Below are 17349 nucleotides of genomic sequence, written 5' to 3' on the forward strand. Positions count from 1 at the left end.
GTTGATGTAAACAGGATGACCTCCACTCCACAGGTTATTCATATTTGCTATGTTTATTCTCACAGGTGTGTGCTTGTGTGACTTAAGTGACTTGTGTAAAGTTAAAATCACTTTTTTTTATATATATATTATTATGTTGCTCTATATATTAAATCTGTCCCTAACCGGTATCTAACTTTCCCCGGGGTCAAAAATAACTGTTAAATAGATAGTTCACCCAAAAATGAAAATTCTGTCATAATTTATTCTCCCTCATGTTGTCCCAACCCTGTATGAGTTTCTTTCTTCTGCTGAACACAAAATAATATGTTTTGAAGAATGTCAATAACCAAACAGTTGATGGGCCCCATTGACTTCCACAGTATTTTTTTTCCCTTTCCATTCTATGAAAGTCAGTGGGGCCCATTAACTGTTTGGTTACCCTCTTTAAAATATCTTCCTTTGTGTTCAGCAGAAGAAAGAAATTCATACAGGTTTGGAACGACATGGGTGTGGTGAGTGACAGAATTTTCATTTTTGACTGTAGGCTACTGTCCCTTTAAGGGATAGAGCCTAACTACTAGATGCATATAATTTTATAACACTACTCGTCACAATACATGATAATGCTAAATGCTTAATTACTGTGCAAAATACACAATAACAGTGCCAGTTTACTTTCTTACTAAATATAAATCTGAACGTGCACATGATATTAACATGACCTATTTCCAACATGTACAGACGGATGGAAACATTTGTTCACGACAAAATAAAAAAACCCAAAATGATTTATGACTTCTTATTGTCAAATATTTCTATTTTTAAAAAATAAATTAAAAAGCCATCCACACATAAAGATTGTAGAGTAAGGTTAAATGATAAACTAGTTCAAATAGCCTACCGTGCTGTGAAAACAGGGCAAATGGATATCTTTCGAACAGTGCAAGAAGCTTTCGCAATATTTATAATTTGGGATGACAAAATTTGTGGCTTATGTCAAGTTATCAAAGTTTTATTTGTACATTGCAGAGTTTTGGCGGAAATAAGGTGCATGCAAATGTTTGTAAGGGCGTCAACTTTAATGCTGCATTTAACTACTTTGGCGTTTAGTTGCCTATTGTTAGAAAACAAAGCGTAGGAAAATGTGAGGGTGATAACGGTTCGATAAAGTGATAAACATTCAGATAAACATGTCGGCAAAACCGCAAACTTTATGCCAGCGTACGTCACGTTTGTGTTGCTATGACCACGATAAAGTGTGAGATCAAGCGGGGTTCAGCTTCATGCAACGTAAATCACTTTAAAAGGAAACATAAAGCGAGGACACCTCCCATTCTCATCTACATCTTAAACTCTCACTTCCTCCATGCTTTACAGTGAGATCTGGCCATAACTACTGGCATTCATCCGCTTCTCTCCATCTGTCAAACGAGCCCAGCGCTTCATCCTCTCGCCTCAGGAGCCAGAGTCCCTCCCAGCCACAGTTCTCAGGTACAGTGCCCCGTCCCATCATCATATGGTGTGTTGTGCTCATGTACGGTGTTTTTGGTAACCGTGCAGAACTTTGCATCTTTGCCCGCCTCTCAAAACCTAGTAAGCTGACTATCTAGACAGCCGGTTGGGCGCGCCTAGACGCTCCTATACGACCTAAAATGTTGTTTAGCTAAATAGGGTTTGGGACCCAGCCCTAATCTGCAGATCGTTCCTAATACATTCAGTCTTTTTACTCGGTTTAGAACTGTTCCATAATGTTTCAACGAGAACTTCCATTTCTAAATGTGTCTGTGCTTTTCTGAACTGTGGCAAGGCACGGTTAAACATTTGAGGAAGTTTTGTAAGAGAACTTCACCAGAAAAAGGTGAAGCTGATATGACTGAGTTCTTCACAAATTCTCACAGATTTTTTGCAAATATTGTAGCCTATAGCTATAACAGTTTGCTCAATACGAGCTAGGAAGAAATAGATATAGAAAACAGATAAAGAAAAAAAAATTCATTAAAATAATATTTTTTAAAAATCCTTAAAGGGATAGTTAGGGATAGACAGTCTCAGTCAGGATTATTCTAGAAGTTAAATGAATGGAAACATTTGTACAGTCTTTCTGAAGCAGCATGTTTGTGTGGAAGGATGTGGTGTAACTGAAGTTCTGAACATCTCCTGCGCTCCAACAGTTGCTGTGGTGTTAGTCCAGTTACAAGTTTCCTCTCTCCGTCTATCTAATGCTCACTTTCTTTTGCATCTTTCACTTCATCTTTCAGATTATTTCTGTGAGCATACAGGGCTTCAGTGATGCATTGCAAATGAGAGTGACATTTGTTAGTCAACTAATTAAGCATTATGCACAAGACTGCGTTTGATGTGATGAGAAATGAAAAAAGGCATCAAAAAGAGAGAGATATAGATGAGAAGAGGGTATACAGCTAAGAGCTTTATCACTAAAACCTGCAAACAACGTGGCATCAGACTTAGAGAAGTAGCATTTCCTTCTCATTTACTTCATGCTAGTTTCCTCTTTCCTTCCTCTTTCTTGGGGCTTATTGCCTACACTGTTTTAAACATAGAAAGATGAAAAAATCGGTAACTATTCATTTACAGGAATTCATTCAAATTCAAGAGAATTTAGTTATTAAACCAAGAATTAAATTTGAATGCAAACATACTGACAACAGCGAAGAGTTCAGATCATCATCAAATGCAGTAACTGGAGTCAGCCATTAATTACAAATACAGAAATACCTGAAAAAAACAGCTTCCTTCAATGAATATATTAGCGTGTTGCCTATATTAAGATGCACATTTTTCAACCCACAAAAAGAAAACGTGCAACTTTCGATTTTGCATGTGGCAGACACTTTTATCTAAAGCGACCTGCATTGCATCAAAGGTATACAATTCATCAGTTCATGCGTTCTCTGGGAATCAAGCCCACAACCATAGCATTGCTCGCACCATGCTCTACTGTTTGAGCTACTGGAATGTTTGAAAGTAATGATGAAAACCATCATACTTAATTTACTTTTCCAGTTGTTTCTCATATGTATGTGTTTTCTCTCTCCATCCCTGTGTCTCCTCCTCCTCTGTCATTCCTCAGGTCATCATGTCTAGGAAGGTGGTCAGGACCAGTAAGTTCCGCCATGTCTTTGGCCAGGCGGTGAAGGCAGACCAGTGCTATGATGACATCAGGATCTCCCAGATGACCTGGGACAGCAACTTCTGCTCCGTCAACCCCAAGTTTGTGGCCATGATTGTGGATGCCAGTGGTGGAGGAGCTTTTATTGTATTGCCCCTGAGCAAGGTGCATCCAGATTAAGCATTCATTAAGCTCAAATTAATTGCCAAATTAATTGCAGTGTTCGTATTGGTGGGCAGTGGGTATATATTGCTATTCATTCAAGGTTTGATTATATATATATATATATATATATATATATATATAGAGAGAGAGAGAGAGAGAGAGAGAGAGAGAGAGAGAGAGAGAGAGAGAGAGACAGAGAGAGAGACAGAGAGAGAGAGAGAAATGCCAATATTAAGATAAAGATATTAAGTTAGTTGGATTGATAGTTTTAGGTCCAACTGTAGTTTTAACCCATTATCTGTTTCAAATGATCTTCTGAGGTCTTTGAATTTCGAACTCTACATATGTCATGCCGTGTTTGTCTAAATAAGGAAGTTCAAGGTTGAGTTTCATATGTACGTGTCACCAGACCTAGCATCTCTTCTCTTTCTGCTCTCTTGCATCTTGTTTTTGCCATATTTGGAGTGCTCTGCTGTCAACCCTGCACAGGATGTGGTGACAGCTTGCAGATTGAGTGAGTGACAAAAACTATGAGAAAAGGACAGCTGCCACTTAGACTTGATGTGCCTGCTTTTTTCTTGTGATCAGCTTGGTTCAAATTTTGATTGTGTACTTTTTACTTCATAAATCTTTCTGATATTTTCAAAATACCTTTCATATGTGGGAGTGGCAATATGGTGGAAACTATTTTTTGTCTTCCTCTTTTTTGTTGCTGTTGTAGAGTATATTTCATATGTCATTTCTTTTTCATCTTCTCATCTCTGGTCCTCTGTTTCTATATGTTACTCTGTCTGCACTCCTGGGTCTTATGCCAGAGAATGAATGGGAGATCTGTCATATTCAATCTGCTGTGCATCTTACACTCGATGCTTTGCTCAATGGCAGCCATTGTTTCCCAATGAACATGAGAATTCGAGTCAAGCCCTTTCATTTCGTTTGGGTGGCTTGAGGAAGTTTTGAAAGCTCAGTTTTGAGACTGATAACATGATCATCAGGTTTTGTACACACTTGTGAAGTTTACAATATCATTAAAGGGGGGAATATGAAATTCATGTAAAAAGAACATTTGAGTAAAAAGAGACTTTTTACTCAAATTGTCATTCTGATACTATAATTTGTAATTCATATTTTGGATTAAATTAAATATTAATGTAGAACTAGTGGTTTTAGAATTTAGGACCCCATTGTACCAGAAGTTAGTTAGACCCTTTAGGAAAAGATGAATTTGTTGTAATTTGAACTTAACCAGTCACTTTCTCTGACAATAATTAAATCATCTTTAGGCTACTGTTATTAATTCAGTAATATTAATAATATAGTATCAGGGATATTGTATACTAGTATAGTATTTACTAATATTTTGAATTGTCTTATTTTTATGTTCACTTTTCATTTTTCATTTCTATTAATCTTCTAAATAATTCTATTTAGCTTTCATTTATTTTATTTCAGTTTCAAGTTTTAGTCATTTTAGTACCTCAACTTCTTTTCTTTCAGTTAGTTGCCAAGGCAACATTTCTAATTTTCTGTTAAGGTTTTTAAGTTTAGGTTTTTTAACTAATATTTATATATATATTTTTAACAATAATAATGCTACTTAAAAATATTTTTTTCAAGTTCTTACTTACGTACTGCAGCCCCTGTAATAATTTATAGACTGTTCCTGTACATGGACTTGCACACAGCACTCACATTTAACAATAGGATTTTTGCAGAGTGAATGTGCTCTCCTTGTGCATGATGGAAACTCATGCACAGTGCTGTCCTCTCTAAACGGGTTAGTAGTTATTAGGCGTAATTGAAGGCATAGCTGTAAAATTGAGATCAGCTGACACAGCCCTCCTCATCTGTCTGAGATCTCTCCTGCTCTTTTTCTGCTCTCTTGGTCAAAGATTCAAAGAGTTCATATTCTCTGTTTAGTCATTTGAAGGACTTTTACATGGGTCTATTTGTGTACATTTGTGTTTTCGCTACTTCATACCAAGGTTTACCTTTGTAACCCTTTTGTCCCTTCTGGGTCTCTGATTTGTGTTTTAGACGGGTCGCATCGACATGTCCCAGCCCACTGTATGTGGTCACACTGGACCCGTATTGGACATTGAATTCTGCCCACATAATGACAACATCATTGCCAGTGGCTCTGAAGACTGTAGTGTCATGGTGAGTGACATGTGCCTTTAGCTTATTGGCTTGATCAAATTACATTTATGCACCAAAACAGTCAATACTCGTACTAAAGTGAAAATGCGAATATAATCCATAATTATCGGACCAGTGCCATCCACATCTACCGATTATTATAAATATCAAATCAATTAATGAATAATTCAATTCTGTATACAAAACAGCAGCTCATATTAGGCTTGCTACAATATACGGTAATACCGGTTATGTGGGATGATGTCGGTATGAAAATATATACCGGTTTAAACAGTGCCTTTATCAATCCTAATGAATGTTAAATAATGCTCATGTGTACAGGTACTTTTCATAGACAACAAACACGTTCAATCTTTTAAGTGTGTAAATTAATCATTTAATTTTCATTTATTTTCTATTTCTATTTAAAATTGCTCCATCTAGCATCCAACCAGCTGTAATGCCGGAATAACAAATTTGAATGTGGAAACTGTACTGTTGTGAAAAGTACTACTTATTATAACATAAGGTCAATGTTGTGATGTAATAGATCTGGGAGATTCCAGAGGGAGGTCTCATATCGCCCCTGAAGGACCCAGTTGTGAAGCTGGAAGGGCACTCTAAACGTGTGGGCATCCTCAGCTGGCACCCCACTGCCCACAATGTGCTAATGAGTGCAGGTAAACCAACATCAGACATCCACCCAACAGCCAAACTTTTACAGTTGGTGGAATGGTGGCGCCCTCTGCTGATTCTTCATACACTTCTTTAGGTTTATCATAAATTTGACGTTTCTGTTTCCTTTTCTCTCTTTCTTCCACATCAATCTTCCTCCTTCCCCCTATACTTTTGATTTATTTTGTCTGGCTTTCTTTCTCTCTTGGTTCCTGTCTGCAGGCTGTGATAACGTGGTCATCCTGTGGAATGTGGCTCGTGGAGAGGCAGTGGTGCGCATTGACTCAGTGCACACTGATCTGATCTACAGCGCCTGCTGGAACAGAAACGGCTCTCAGATCCTTACCGCCTGCAAGGACAAGAAACTACGAGTGTTCGACCCCCGCAAGGGCTCCGTCATCAAAGTGCGTGCATCCCTTCAATGTAAAACATGATAAAATAATGCTAACCGAAGTGAATAATAATTTTAAAAAAATGTATGGGTTTAAATAAGTAATGTATTTGCATTGTTTACCATTCACATAAAAAGAACAGTTAGTTGGTTGTTGGGTTTCATGTATTTTTGATGTTATTTTAAAGCATTGCATCAGTGTTTTTTTTTTTTTTCAATGTTAATGCAAGTATTCAGAAAACTTGAGATTGAGCACATGATACCGAATCATTTAAAGCCGCAGTAATTAACAGGAAATCTTAGTGTTAATTTAATGTTTTCTTAAGGTGCAGTAACATCAGTCATTTATGAATCACAGCTCACCTTCTGTTAGCCAACGCGGTGAGTCCTCGTATCCAACTTGAAACTGTTGCGAAATCTGCATCGTGCAAAATTCCCGATTGCATTAATTCCTTTTGAAATGACTTCGATTCGCCCTTGAAAATTCAAACAACAGTTAATGTGACTGCATTTTTTGTCTTTTAACATTTTACATCCAGTGAATGCATTTAAAGTAATTAACTAAATCAATTTAACGCAAACTATGCCTTTATTTATTCCAATTTACAGTCTGAACATTTTTATAGTGTTCTTTTATAGCTTATTATAGTGTCTCTTTCTTACACCTTCCTTTCTACCAGCTTTTTCACTGCTCAGGTGACCACTCTCTGTGTATGTGTGTGTTTCAGGAGAAGGACAAGCCTCATGAAGGTTCCAGGCCAGTCAGAGCTGTGTTCGTGTCTGACGGCAAGATCCTGACCACCGGTTTCAGCCGCATGAGTGAGCGGCAGGTGGCGCTGTGGGATCCTGTGAGTACATCATGTGCTTCAGAAGCTCTCTTTTTCAGTTTTACAAACAAGTGACTCACAAAAGTGTGTTGTTTGTGGTTGCAGAACAACTTGGATGAGCCCTTGACTCTGCAGGAGCTGGACACCAGCAGTGGAGTGCTCTTACCTTTCTTTGACCCTGACACTGGTGTGGTCTACCTTTGTGGCAAGGCAAGGATCCAACACAAGTTCAAGTTTTATGATCATGAAGAGTTATTTGTTCATGAAGTGCATATGGTTTGACAGGGTGACAGCAGCATCAGATACTTTGAGGTGACAGACGAGGCTCCATACGTCCACTATCTCTCCATGTACAGCAGCAAAGAGAGTCAGAAGGGCATGGGCTACATGCCTAAGAGAGGCCTGGAAGTCAACAAGTGTGAGATTGCAAGGTAAACACGCCCAGCCTTTCACCAATGCCCATTGTGTAGTTGCTTTGTCCCACAAACATTTAAAAAGTTCAGCATTTTCAATTCTTGATTATTTTACATTTATTTCAGGTTCTATAAACTTCATGAGAGAAAGTGTGAACCTGTTGTTATGACTGTGCCTCGTAAGGTAAGTTTGGATTTAAAGTCAAAGATAGGCTTAAATGTTGTCAAACATTTGGGGTCAATAAGATTTTTGTTTGTTTGTTTGCTTGAAAGAAATAGTTTCATTCAGCAAGGATGCATTAAAGCTACACTATGTAACTTTTTGGAGAAAAAAAAAAACATGTTCCAAACCATGTCTTTACTTTAACCAAATACCCTTTTGATAAACCTACAATAATGATATTATGATATGTCTTAATCATTCATTTGCCTGTACATGTCAGCTAAAAATTTGCAAACGAACACATTTTTTTTTACTGTTTATCATGAAAAAGGGCTGGCCTCCACAGAATTATCTATAATCAATCCGCTCTGTACATGTGTGCACATTCATCCATTCTTACTCAAGACGCATGCTATTTTCTTTTTTAACCGCTAGACGGCCGAAAGTTATATAATGTAGATTTAAAAGGTGCATTGTGTAATATTTAGGAGGATCTGTTGACAGAAATGCAATATCATATACATAACTATGTTTTCAGTGACCTTACTTAATGAACTGTTATGTTTTTATTACCTTAGAATGAGCCATTTCTATCTATCGGGTCTCCTTGTTTCTACAGTAGCCTTAAACGGACAAACGCATTCTGTCACTATGTTGTTCTTTGTGCAAAGAAGCAAGCAAGTCAGCAAATAAAACACTGACACAATGATGAACAAGTAACAATAATATTCACAATAACATATCGTTTTACTGAATAATTAAGTAGTTTCTTAATTTATCTTTGTAAAGAAACCTCATTGCTTAACTGGCTACACTCTGCTGTCTCAGACAACGACTTCTTTTCCTGTCTGCCGCCATAACTTCTGTTGGTTGCAATTCGCAACCTCACCACTAGATGCCGCTAAAACATTACACAGTGCACCTTTAAATTAATTGAAAAAGATAGAAAGGACATTTATAATGTTGCAAAAGATTTGTGTTTCATATAAATGCTGTTCATTTGAACTTTTTATTCATCAACTAATCCTAAAAAAAAGTATCACGAATCCACAAAAATATTAAGCAGCACAACTGTTTTCAACATCGACATTTTCTTGAGCACCAAAGCAGCATTGAATGGTTTCTGAAGAATCGTGTGACTCTAAATATTGAAAATTCAGCTTTTAAAAACAAAAAAATATTTTTTTTTATTGATGGTGTATGAATGCCACGCAGTTGATTTATGGCATCTTAATCCAACATTATCTTTTCCTTGCTTTAGTCTGACTTGTTTCAAGAGGACCTTTACCCTGACACGATTGGTCCAGAGCCATCGGTGGAGGCAGATGATTGGTTTGCTGGTAAAGATGGGGAACCAATCCTGATCTCCTTGAAAGATGGTTTTGTGGCTACCACCAAAAATAAAGAGTTCAAAGTCATCAAAAGCTTGATGGCCACAACATCCTCTTCCTCGAACAACCGACAATCTGACAGTGGGGTACGAGAACAGATAATTACCCCAGCCTTTTTAATGCATTTTATTTAATCCCAAACATAGTGAATTGTATGTAAAACTGAGTTTCTGTAACAAAAAATCTCATTCTAGCTTTCTTTCTTTCACACACAGGACGTGCAGGCTTTGCAGAATGAGGTGAAGGAGCTGAGAGAGATGGTTGAGCAATTGTCCAAGCGTGTGAGCGAACTGGAGAACAATTAGCTGAAGAGAGACCCCAGTAGAATGAGATTTAAAAGAAATATGCTAATTGACACATATAAGATGCATGAATAATGAAATTGTAAAAGGTTCATATCAGAAAGATTTGTAGAATTATGTGAAAAGTTTTCATTGGATACCAGTTTGCAGTCCATTGCAGACCAAATTTTGCTCTTCAGGGATTTTACTTCTTTTTTTTTTGTAAGATTTTTTTTAAATGTGATTGAATTTATTTGATGCCCATTTTAATATATGTTTTATAGGATTTGAAATAAAGGTCAGTGTTATTTTAACAAAGATTTATTTATGTGTCAAAAAGTCATTGTTCATTCTGCACACACAAATGTCTTAAATCAGTCCGTTTTTATTGAAAATATATGAAAGACAATAGAAATGATTATGACCAAATACACAATACACACACACACACACACAAAAAAAAAACTTAGTGAACTAACAAAAAATTACTCAAAAATAGGCCAAGTAGCCTAAACACTGTAAAGTTTACAACCGCATTTATTCAGTAGCATTTTTTGAAATGCCAAGGACTGGCACATATACAATGACCTGAAAGTATTTTGGACACAAGCTTGGCCCATCCCTGAATTTTAATAAACAAGTGCATAGTGTATTAGCTGCACTGAGAAATCGCAGCAGTAAATTGTAAAAGATATAAAACGAATTCATTAAAAAGCTTAAAGATTGTATTTGGGTCAATGACGTGACGGGTCTTTTTTTTTTTTGTCCAAAGGCCTTAATAATAATAAAAAAACAAATATATAACATCCAAAGTATGTAAGGTAGTACAACTTGATCTCTTTTACTGAATCCAAAAGGTTTTAATTATATTTTACTACATATAAAGGTATTTTAAAGATTTTGAAGTGTCAAAAGGTAATTCGGTAAAACCGATATAGTAAATATTTAAATGGAATAATATTGTTTTTAATAACTAAAGGAACTACAATAATACAAATATAAAGCAGATAAGGCTCTTTTTTTTTACATTTCCCCTTTTCTCCTTTCCCTGTGCAATGTTTTACTTGAATATGTTGGAGTATTTAGAGTAGTCCAATAAATGATTACATTTATGAGATCAGTGATAATTTTTTTTTATATTTCTTCTGTGGTACACACTATATACTATCTCAACATCAATGTCAAATCAGTTTTTTAACTTTCAAATCAGTGGTTAAACCGAATGACTTTTTTGGTGACATTTTTTCCATCTTGTAAAAAATTACAAAACACAGTGTTAATTGATTGTACAAACCACAAAATCTTATTGTTAACACCTAGGTAAACTAAAAAAATGGTTTCAAATATAGTTATATCTCCATTCTAATTTTTTTACACTTTTAAAAACCTTATTCGTCAATGACCCATTTCTAAACGCTCCAAACAAGTCATATTTACATTTTTCTAGATCTTGACCTTTTCTCATGTAAGTTTTTCTAATTTCCTACCAACTACTAAAGACTACTTAGCCTACTAACATTAACCCATTTTAGACTCCAGCTATAATTACTGCGACTACTTATTAGTTTAACACATTTTTCTGTATCTACACTACACATAATTCTTGCTTGGTGCAGATGCGCTATTGCTGTAGTATTTGGCGGTTCCGCTCGATCCTCCAGAGCGGGGTCTGCTGAAGCAACACAGCAGGCCTCCGGCCAGCAGGAGCAGGGTTCCTCCTCCCCAGCCCACGAAGATACATGCACCCAACTCTCTTTTCTGAGGCGCAGCGACCAGTGGATTGTTGAAGTCGCGTATGACATTATTTGCCGCCCAGCTGACAGGGATGATCAGCAACAAGCCCGCGATGATCAGCCCAATAGCGGACACCAGACTCACTTTGGGTTTGACATCTTCGTTGTCAATGCAGGTGGTGAAGTCGGCTCCGGCGCACAGAATGAGCAGGGACAGGACACCGAGCATACAGCTGATGATGGTCATGGCACGGGCCGCCTGAAGGTCAGCGCTCAGGATGAGCAGCGAGTCGTAGGACTTACACTGCTGCTGTCCGGTACTCTGAGACACACACTCCATCCACAAGCCCTCCTCCTGAACCTGTGAGGGGAGAAACAATCATCTAGCTTTATTTATAGGCGTACAGGTTATTCATGGAAAATATGGCCTGAGGGAAGTTAGTTTTAGATATCGTCAAATAACAAAATATGAAATATACCCTCCCATCCACATAATTCTTTCAAGAATAACGAATAATTATTATTATTATTTTCTTTTATAACCGAATGTCGCTCCATACACTAAAGTACACAGTCTCCATCTCTCTGCAGAGTATGCATGACACATTATATAATCTAATATTAGAATATTAAAGCCAACATGAAATCAAAATTAAGTATCTTATTTTTTATGGAATATTGCTGTATTTATTATAAATGATTATTTCCGTGCACATATTTTAATTTAATGTGCCCTCTTAATCTTTTATCAGAATAACTTCCTCTCCCTCTTGCAGCGGCATCTCTTCTCTTATCTGATGACGTGCTTACTGGCTCGAGGGCGGGATCAACCTGTCACTCACATGACGTCAGAGCAGTAGCAAACCACAACCATCCAACGATCCAATCAAATCCCAATTGACCAAATGAAGTCCCGTCCTACTCAGTTTTTTCTTGTTCGAGAAGCTGTTTCATTCGGATATATGTCACAATAAGGAAGAAAAGAATATCGCAACTTGTGTCATTCCGACTTAAAATAGCCCACACGTCATGCCTCACGTCTGTCTAGCGGAGGGTGCACACAACGTCAAGGACAATTGTGAATGTATATACATGCTGGATGAAGCTACAGTATATTTGCATTGTCTTGGTATTTTAGTAATTTTGTATTTTCTTTTGGCATTTTTATTATTATTTTAAAAAATATATATATTTCAGTCACTTTAAATTAGGGACCAATTCTCACTATCAATTATTAACTACGACTTTTGCCTCAATAAACTCTATTGGGTATAGGATTAAAGGATGTAGAATAAGGTCATGCAGAATAACGGTGCGTGTCCACTGGCAAAGCGAAGCGGAGCGACCGTTTTCAATTCATTCCTATGAAAGTCGAGCTTCATGCTCGCGCAGTGCATTTTGGGATTGACAGCGGACCGGGGAAAGCGTTGAGAGCGTCAAAAGGTTGGGCAGTTCTTCTAATATGGCGAGAAGTTTCACTCTCACTACACTTCCGGCTTCTGAACTGGTTGCAGTTCCACTCTGATTCCATATGAGGCCGCTCACAGGACGAGTGCAGAATGAATGGAGGTCAATGGAGCTATACCCCTCAAAATCCACTTTTCTCAGGATATAATTTTTTGTCTAGTAATTTGAATGTTGTATTCGAAAGGAGATGCAAAGAAATTACACATTGCTGGGTGTTAGATTTTTTAGAGTCACTTATTTGCTTTAAAAAGTCTTTCAAAATGTCAATGACGTCAGAATGCTGACGTCATTAGCAGAATGCTAGCGTGTTATGGGCAACAACAACTCAACCTGTAAGAAATCAAAACGACATAAGTACTCGTTCATTCAACTTTCGACCTATAACCCATGTTGAACTTGCAAAATCTACAATCAAATCTGAGATTTCTCAACAGCAATCGGGTGAAAGAGACACATTTAGCCGTCTAGCCCCATTGACTCCCATTCATTCTGCACTCATGGCGATCGCCCCCAGTGGAACTCTGGTGGTACTACAACCAAAATTCGGTACAATAGGGCTTAATAGGGAGTGGGCAGGCTCTCCGTAGACGGGCTCTGCTTTATCAGAGAATGTCTAATAGGAAGAGAATTGGCACTCTCTGCTTATTTCCGGTTTCTGGACTAGCTCCAGTAACACGTCTCTGTCCATGCGGGGGCGCTCGCAGGCGAGTGCAGAATGAATGGAGGTCTATGGCGAAAAACCCTCAAAATCCACTTTTCTCAGGATATAATTTTTTGTCTAGTAATTTGAATGTTGTATTCGAAAGGAGATGCAAAGAAATTACACATTGCTGGGTGTTAGATTTTTTAGAGTCACTTATTTGGTTTAAAAAGTCTTTTAAAATGTCAATGACGTCAGAATGCTGACGTCATTAGCAGAATGCTAGCGTGTTATGGGCAACAACAACTCAACTTGTAAGAAATCGAAAAGAAATAAGTACTCGTTCATTCAACTTTCGACCTATAACCCATGTTGAACTTGCAAAATCTACAATAAAATCTGAGATTTCTCAAAGGCAATCGGGTGAAAGAGACACATTTAGCCGTCTAGCCCCATTGACTCCCATTCAGTCTGCACTCGCCCGCGATCACCTCCAGTGGAATTCTAATGGAACTGCAACCAACCATCTATACAATGGGGCTAATAGGAAGTGCCAAGGCTCTCCGTAGACGGGCTCTGACTTTATGCAAATATCAAGCGAAAAACGCGGTTCGGGATGTGACGTCTGTCTTGAATTGTGCCCGAATTTATGCTGGATTTAGTGCGTAAATCATTTTGTTTACAAATTAGACGCTTTGCAGTTGTTATATATATGTTAAATATTTCATTTTGGATGTGTTCATTGTGATTATACTGGCTGGGTTTATAAGTTTATAAAATTTACAGGATATTTTCATCTAATATTTTTATATTTTATTTTATGTAAGCTTTATTTTAATTAAGGAAAACAGTTTCTGACTGTTTGTATTAGCAATAACAACACTGAAAACATACTTCAGGTGAATATTGATCACTGCTCTCAGACCATTTACAGTGAAAATTTCAGTCTCTTCCTAATGGCTTCATGAGATTCAGAATATACCATATAGATTCCCATAGATCATTTTATGGTGCTTTTGTATCATTTTGCTTGACAGGACCTAATCTTCAGTCATTCTGTTAAAGATCTCTTTATATAACTTTTTTTTTTATTAAAAAATAAATATTATTTTTCTTTTAATCAAAATGTTTACCTGTGCAGTGATGATGTTCTGACCAATAAAGGCAGAAACCCTCCATCTTGGAACAGCAATGGTCACGACCGCAGCAATGAGACCTAAAATTCCCAGAGCCATACACACGATCTGTACAGCAGTGGAGCCCATTCTGAAAGAGGAAGGGAGATGGTGTTAAAACTGAAAGACCAAAAAATGGCATGACAAAATAGGCTACAAAACCAGTAGTTTCTTGTTCACTGCTTCCTGTTCGTGTTATTGATAAGTGGTATGTTTTACGAATTTGCACAGAAACTCAATGGCTCCTCCCTTTAGACAGGCCCATACAAGAATTTGTATCTTAGGGCTATAGCAGAAAAAAAACATAAACGCTAAGAAAACTCACATCATAAAGCAAAGGCCTCAAGTCTCAACAGGTTCTAGCAATCTTTATCTGCACTTAGTGAACTGCCACTCCCAGAGCGGGGTCTCAGGTCCCGCTCATTCTATTCTATTCGGTTCAATTCGGATGCAGAAATTTTTTTTTATTGAACTGTTCTTATTTCTGTACACCCGCTTCCCAAATGTCTGTGGCTTTTTATTCATGTCGATCTCTCTGAACTTCTCTTATATTTCCTCAGGATTTGCTCTTGGCCGATTCACAAAACTACAGTTAGAATGTGTGGACTGTAGTTAAGACCTCGTAGTCCATTATAGTGCACTGTATTATCTTCCTACTCAGCACAAAGCACCATGGATTGGTGAGAAGGATAGGATGGATAGGGAAGGGGTGAACAGGTTGTGCGTGGGCACCAACAAAATGACTAACGGTAATTGTGGCTGCTTTTAGTTTACTGTGAATCATTCAACAGCTCTCTGAGCGATTAACATGCTGTTCGGCTCCTTTAAAATTGTATTCTTTCCATCTAAGCAATGATAATTCTGCTCTTAACTGAGCTAAAATCATGAATGAGTGAGGAATTTCGTTTTTTATGTATTCATACTGTCCAGTTTTCAGGTCAGTTACACATTATAACAATAATAACAGAAAGAGAAGTCCCTAATGAAACATTACCTGTTTATTTTGTTTCTCAATATGACGTGCTTCAAGTAATTTTTGTAATATAACGTTTTATGTATGATGTTACATACAAAGACAACATGAAACATTTTAACAATGTCATACACTTTAAAAAAAAAACATCTAAACATTCGATATCTACCTGGACATAACACAATACACAAAGGCACCACCTTATATAAAATCATTTATCCTTCTTTTTAAATAATTGATGTAACCTTGCAAAAAGGAAAAAAAGTTTGAACATTACCTTTAATTGTAGCTCTTTGAAGACAATTTCTTTTCGGGTCGTCTTTAAGTTTGTCTCCCACCTTACCAGACGTTACCTCTAATGAAGGTGTTGGGACGTGGGGCTGCTTTTGTAGAGGAATGCGATGGGTGGGGTATGAGACAGAGGCGGGTTGGTAAAGAGGAAAAGGCCAGACTGGACTTGTTTTGTTTCACTCTACTGCTTTCTTCATCCCTTTTTATATCACCTTCATCTGGTTTTTATATATAGACCATGTCTGATATTTTTTTCATCAAAAACAAAATATTCATATATATACTAATATCATACAACTAGTTTTTTTCCCCACTGTTCATCACGTTTCTATGCAACTAAATGGAAACATGGTCCAGCATCATGATACTATGAATCATAATTCCTTTGACTCTTCTGTCACAATGACATCTCAAAAACAACCTCAACCTCTCCTCATAAGCTCTGCCCAGTCACCATTGAAACCACACCTGAGAAATATAAACAAGTTAGAGTGGGTGGGCTTTAAATTATGAAACATCGGGATTGGGAGACACATCGTCATAAGGTTAGGCAAGAATGGATTCATTTAAAAACTATGTAAATAAGAGATTGGAAAAAAGACATAGTTTCAGGAACAAAAACAGAGCCAGGAGAAGGAAAGGTATCAGAAAGATTACGACACGACTCTCGGTCTCACAGTCTCTCTCTTGTCTGTTTTTTTTTTTGTGAACTTAAGAGTATTGCTGATGAGACACTGATATATAATGCACTATATGTAATTCTGATGCTGGAAAAGAAAAATATGAGGAAAATTCCAATGACACCATTTATTGAAATTAGTTATTTGACTTTTATTTCATCATTGTGCCTCTCTTTTTTTGTGAAAACAAACAAAAAAGACCCCCCCCCCCCAAAAAAAAAAAAATATTTTTTTGTGGTGAATATTGCTCTACTGTTAAATCTAGAAAATGTCATCAGCAAACACAATGACTATGAGTTTTAGTTATGCCTAAAAAATGCATTGATTGATAAAATCTAAAATGAAAAGAATCTTGAGTCTACATGAGACACTGTCATGTCTTAAAGGGATAGTTCACCCAAAAATTAAAATTCTGTCACTAATTACTCACTCTCGTGTCTTTCCAAGCCCCTTAGACTTTCGTTCATCTTCGGAACACAAATGAAGATCTTTCTGATGAAATCTGAGAGATTTCTGTCCCTCCATTGACAGCTACACAAGTTACACAACTACCACTTTGACGCTTCAAAAAGGCCATAAAGAGATTGCTAGTCCATATGAATCGAGCGGTTTAGTCCACATTTTGAGTCACAATCTTTTTATATGATGAATATTGAATTTAGGCTTTTATTCACATAAACACTGATTAGCAAACATAAACAGAAGCTCAACTGAACCTGCTTCACGCGCGACGTGCTCAAACGTGCTGCGCAACATGAGAATGAACCTCATTGGTTCTCGTACGTCAAGCGAACATGCTCGAGCTTCCACAACTGATGTGTGAGTTGATGAAT

The 17349-nt window shown here is 37.2% G+C and overlaps 2 protein-coding genes across 2 annotated transcripts; one reads left to right on the forward strand and one right to left on the reverse strand.

The window, feature by feature from the left end:
• The first annotated feature begins 1104 nt into the window (after positions 1-1104).
• On the forward strand, positions 1105-10005 carry coro1a (coronin, actin binding protein, 1A). Its single transcript, XM_079889197.1, has 11 exons — positions 1105-1473; positions 3074-3277; positions 5315-5437; positions 5967-6096; positions 6314-6495; positions 7211-7330; positions 7415-7519; positions 7595-7740; positions 7849-7906; positions 9147-9362; positions 9492-10005. The coding sequence occupies exons 2-11, from the start codon at positions 3080-3082 to the stop codon at positions 9579-9581; spliced, it is 1368 nt and encodes a 455-aa protein (XP_079745323.1). The 5' UTR covers positions 1105-1473; positions 3074-3079; the 3' UTR covers positions 9582-10005.
• Positions 10006-10137: 132 nt separating this feature from the next.
• Positions 10138-15908, reverse strand: cldni (claudin i). Its single transcript, XM_079889207.1, has 3 exons — positions 15823-15908; positions 14531-14663; positions 10138-11651 (listed from the first exon to the last, which is right to left on the reverse strand). The coding sequence occupies exons 2-3, from the start codon at positions 14660-14662 to the stop codon at positions 11148-11150; spliced, it is 636 nt and encodes a 211-aa protein (XP_079745333.1). The 5' UTR covers position 14663; positions 15823-15908; the 3' UTR covers positions 10138-11147.
• Positions 15909-17349: the final 1441 nt, after the last annotated feature.

This window comes from Squalius cephalus (assembly GCF_949319135.1).
Source record: "Squalius cephalus genome assembly, chromosome: 1".
NCBI lineage: Eukaryota > Metazoa > Chordata > Actinopteri > Cypriniformes > Leuciscidae > Squalius > Squalius cephalus.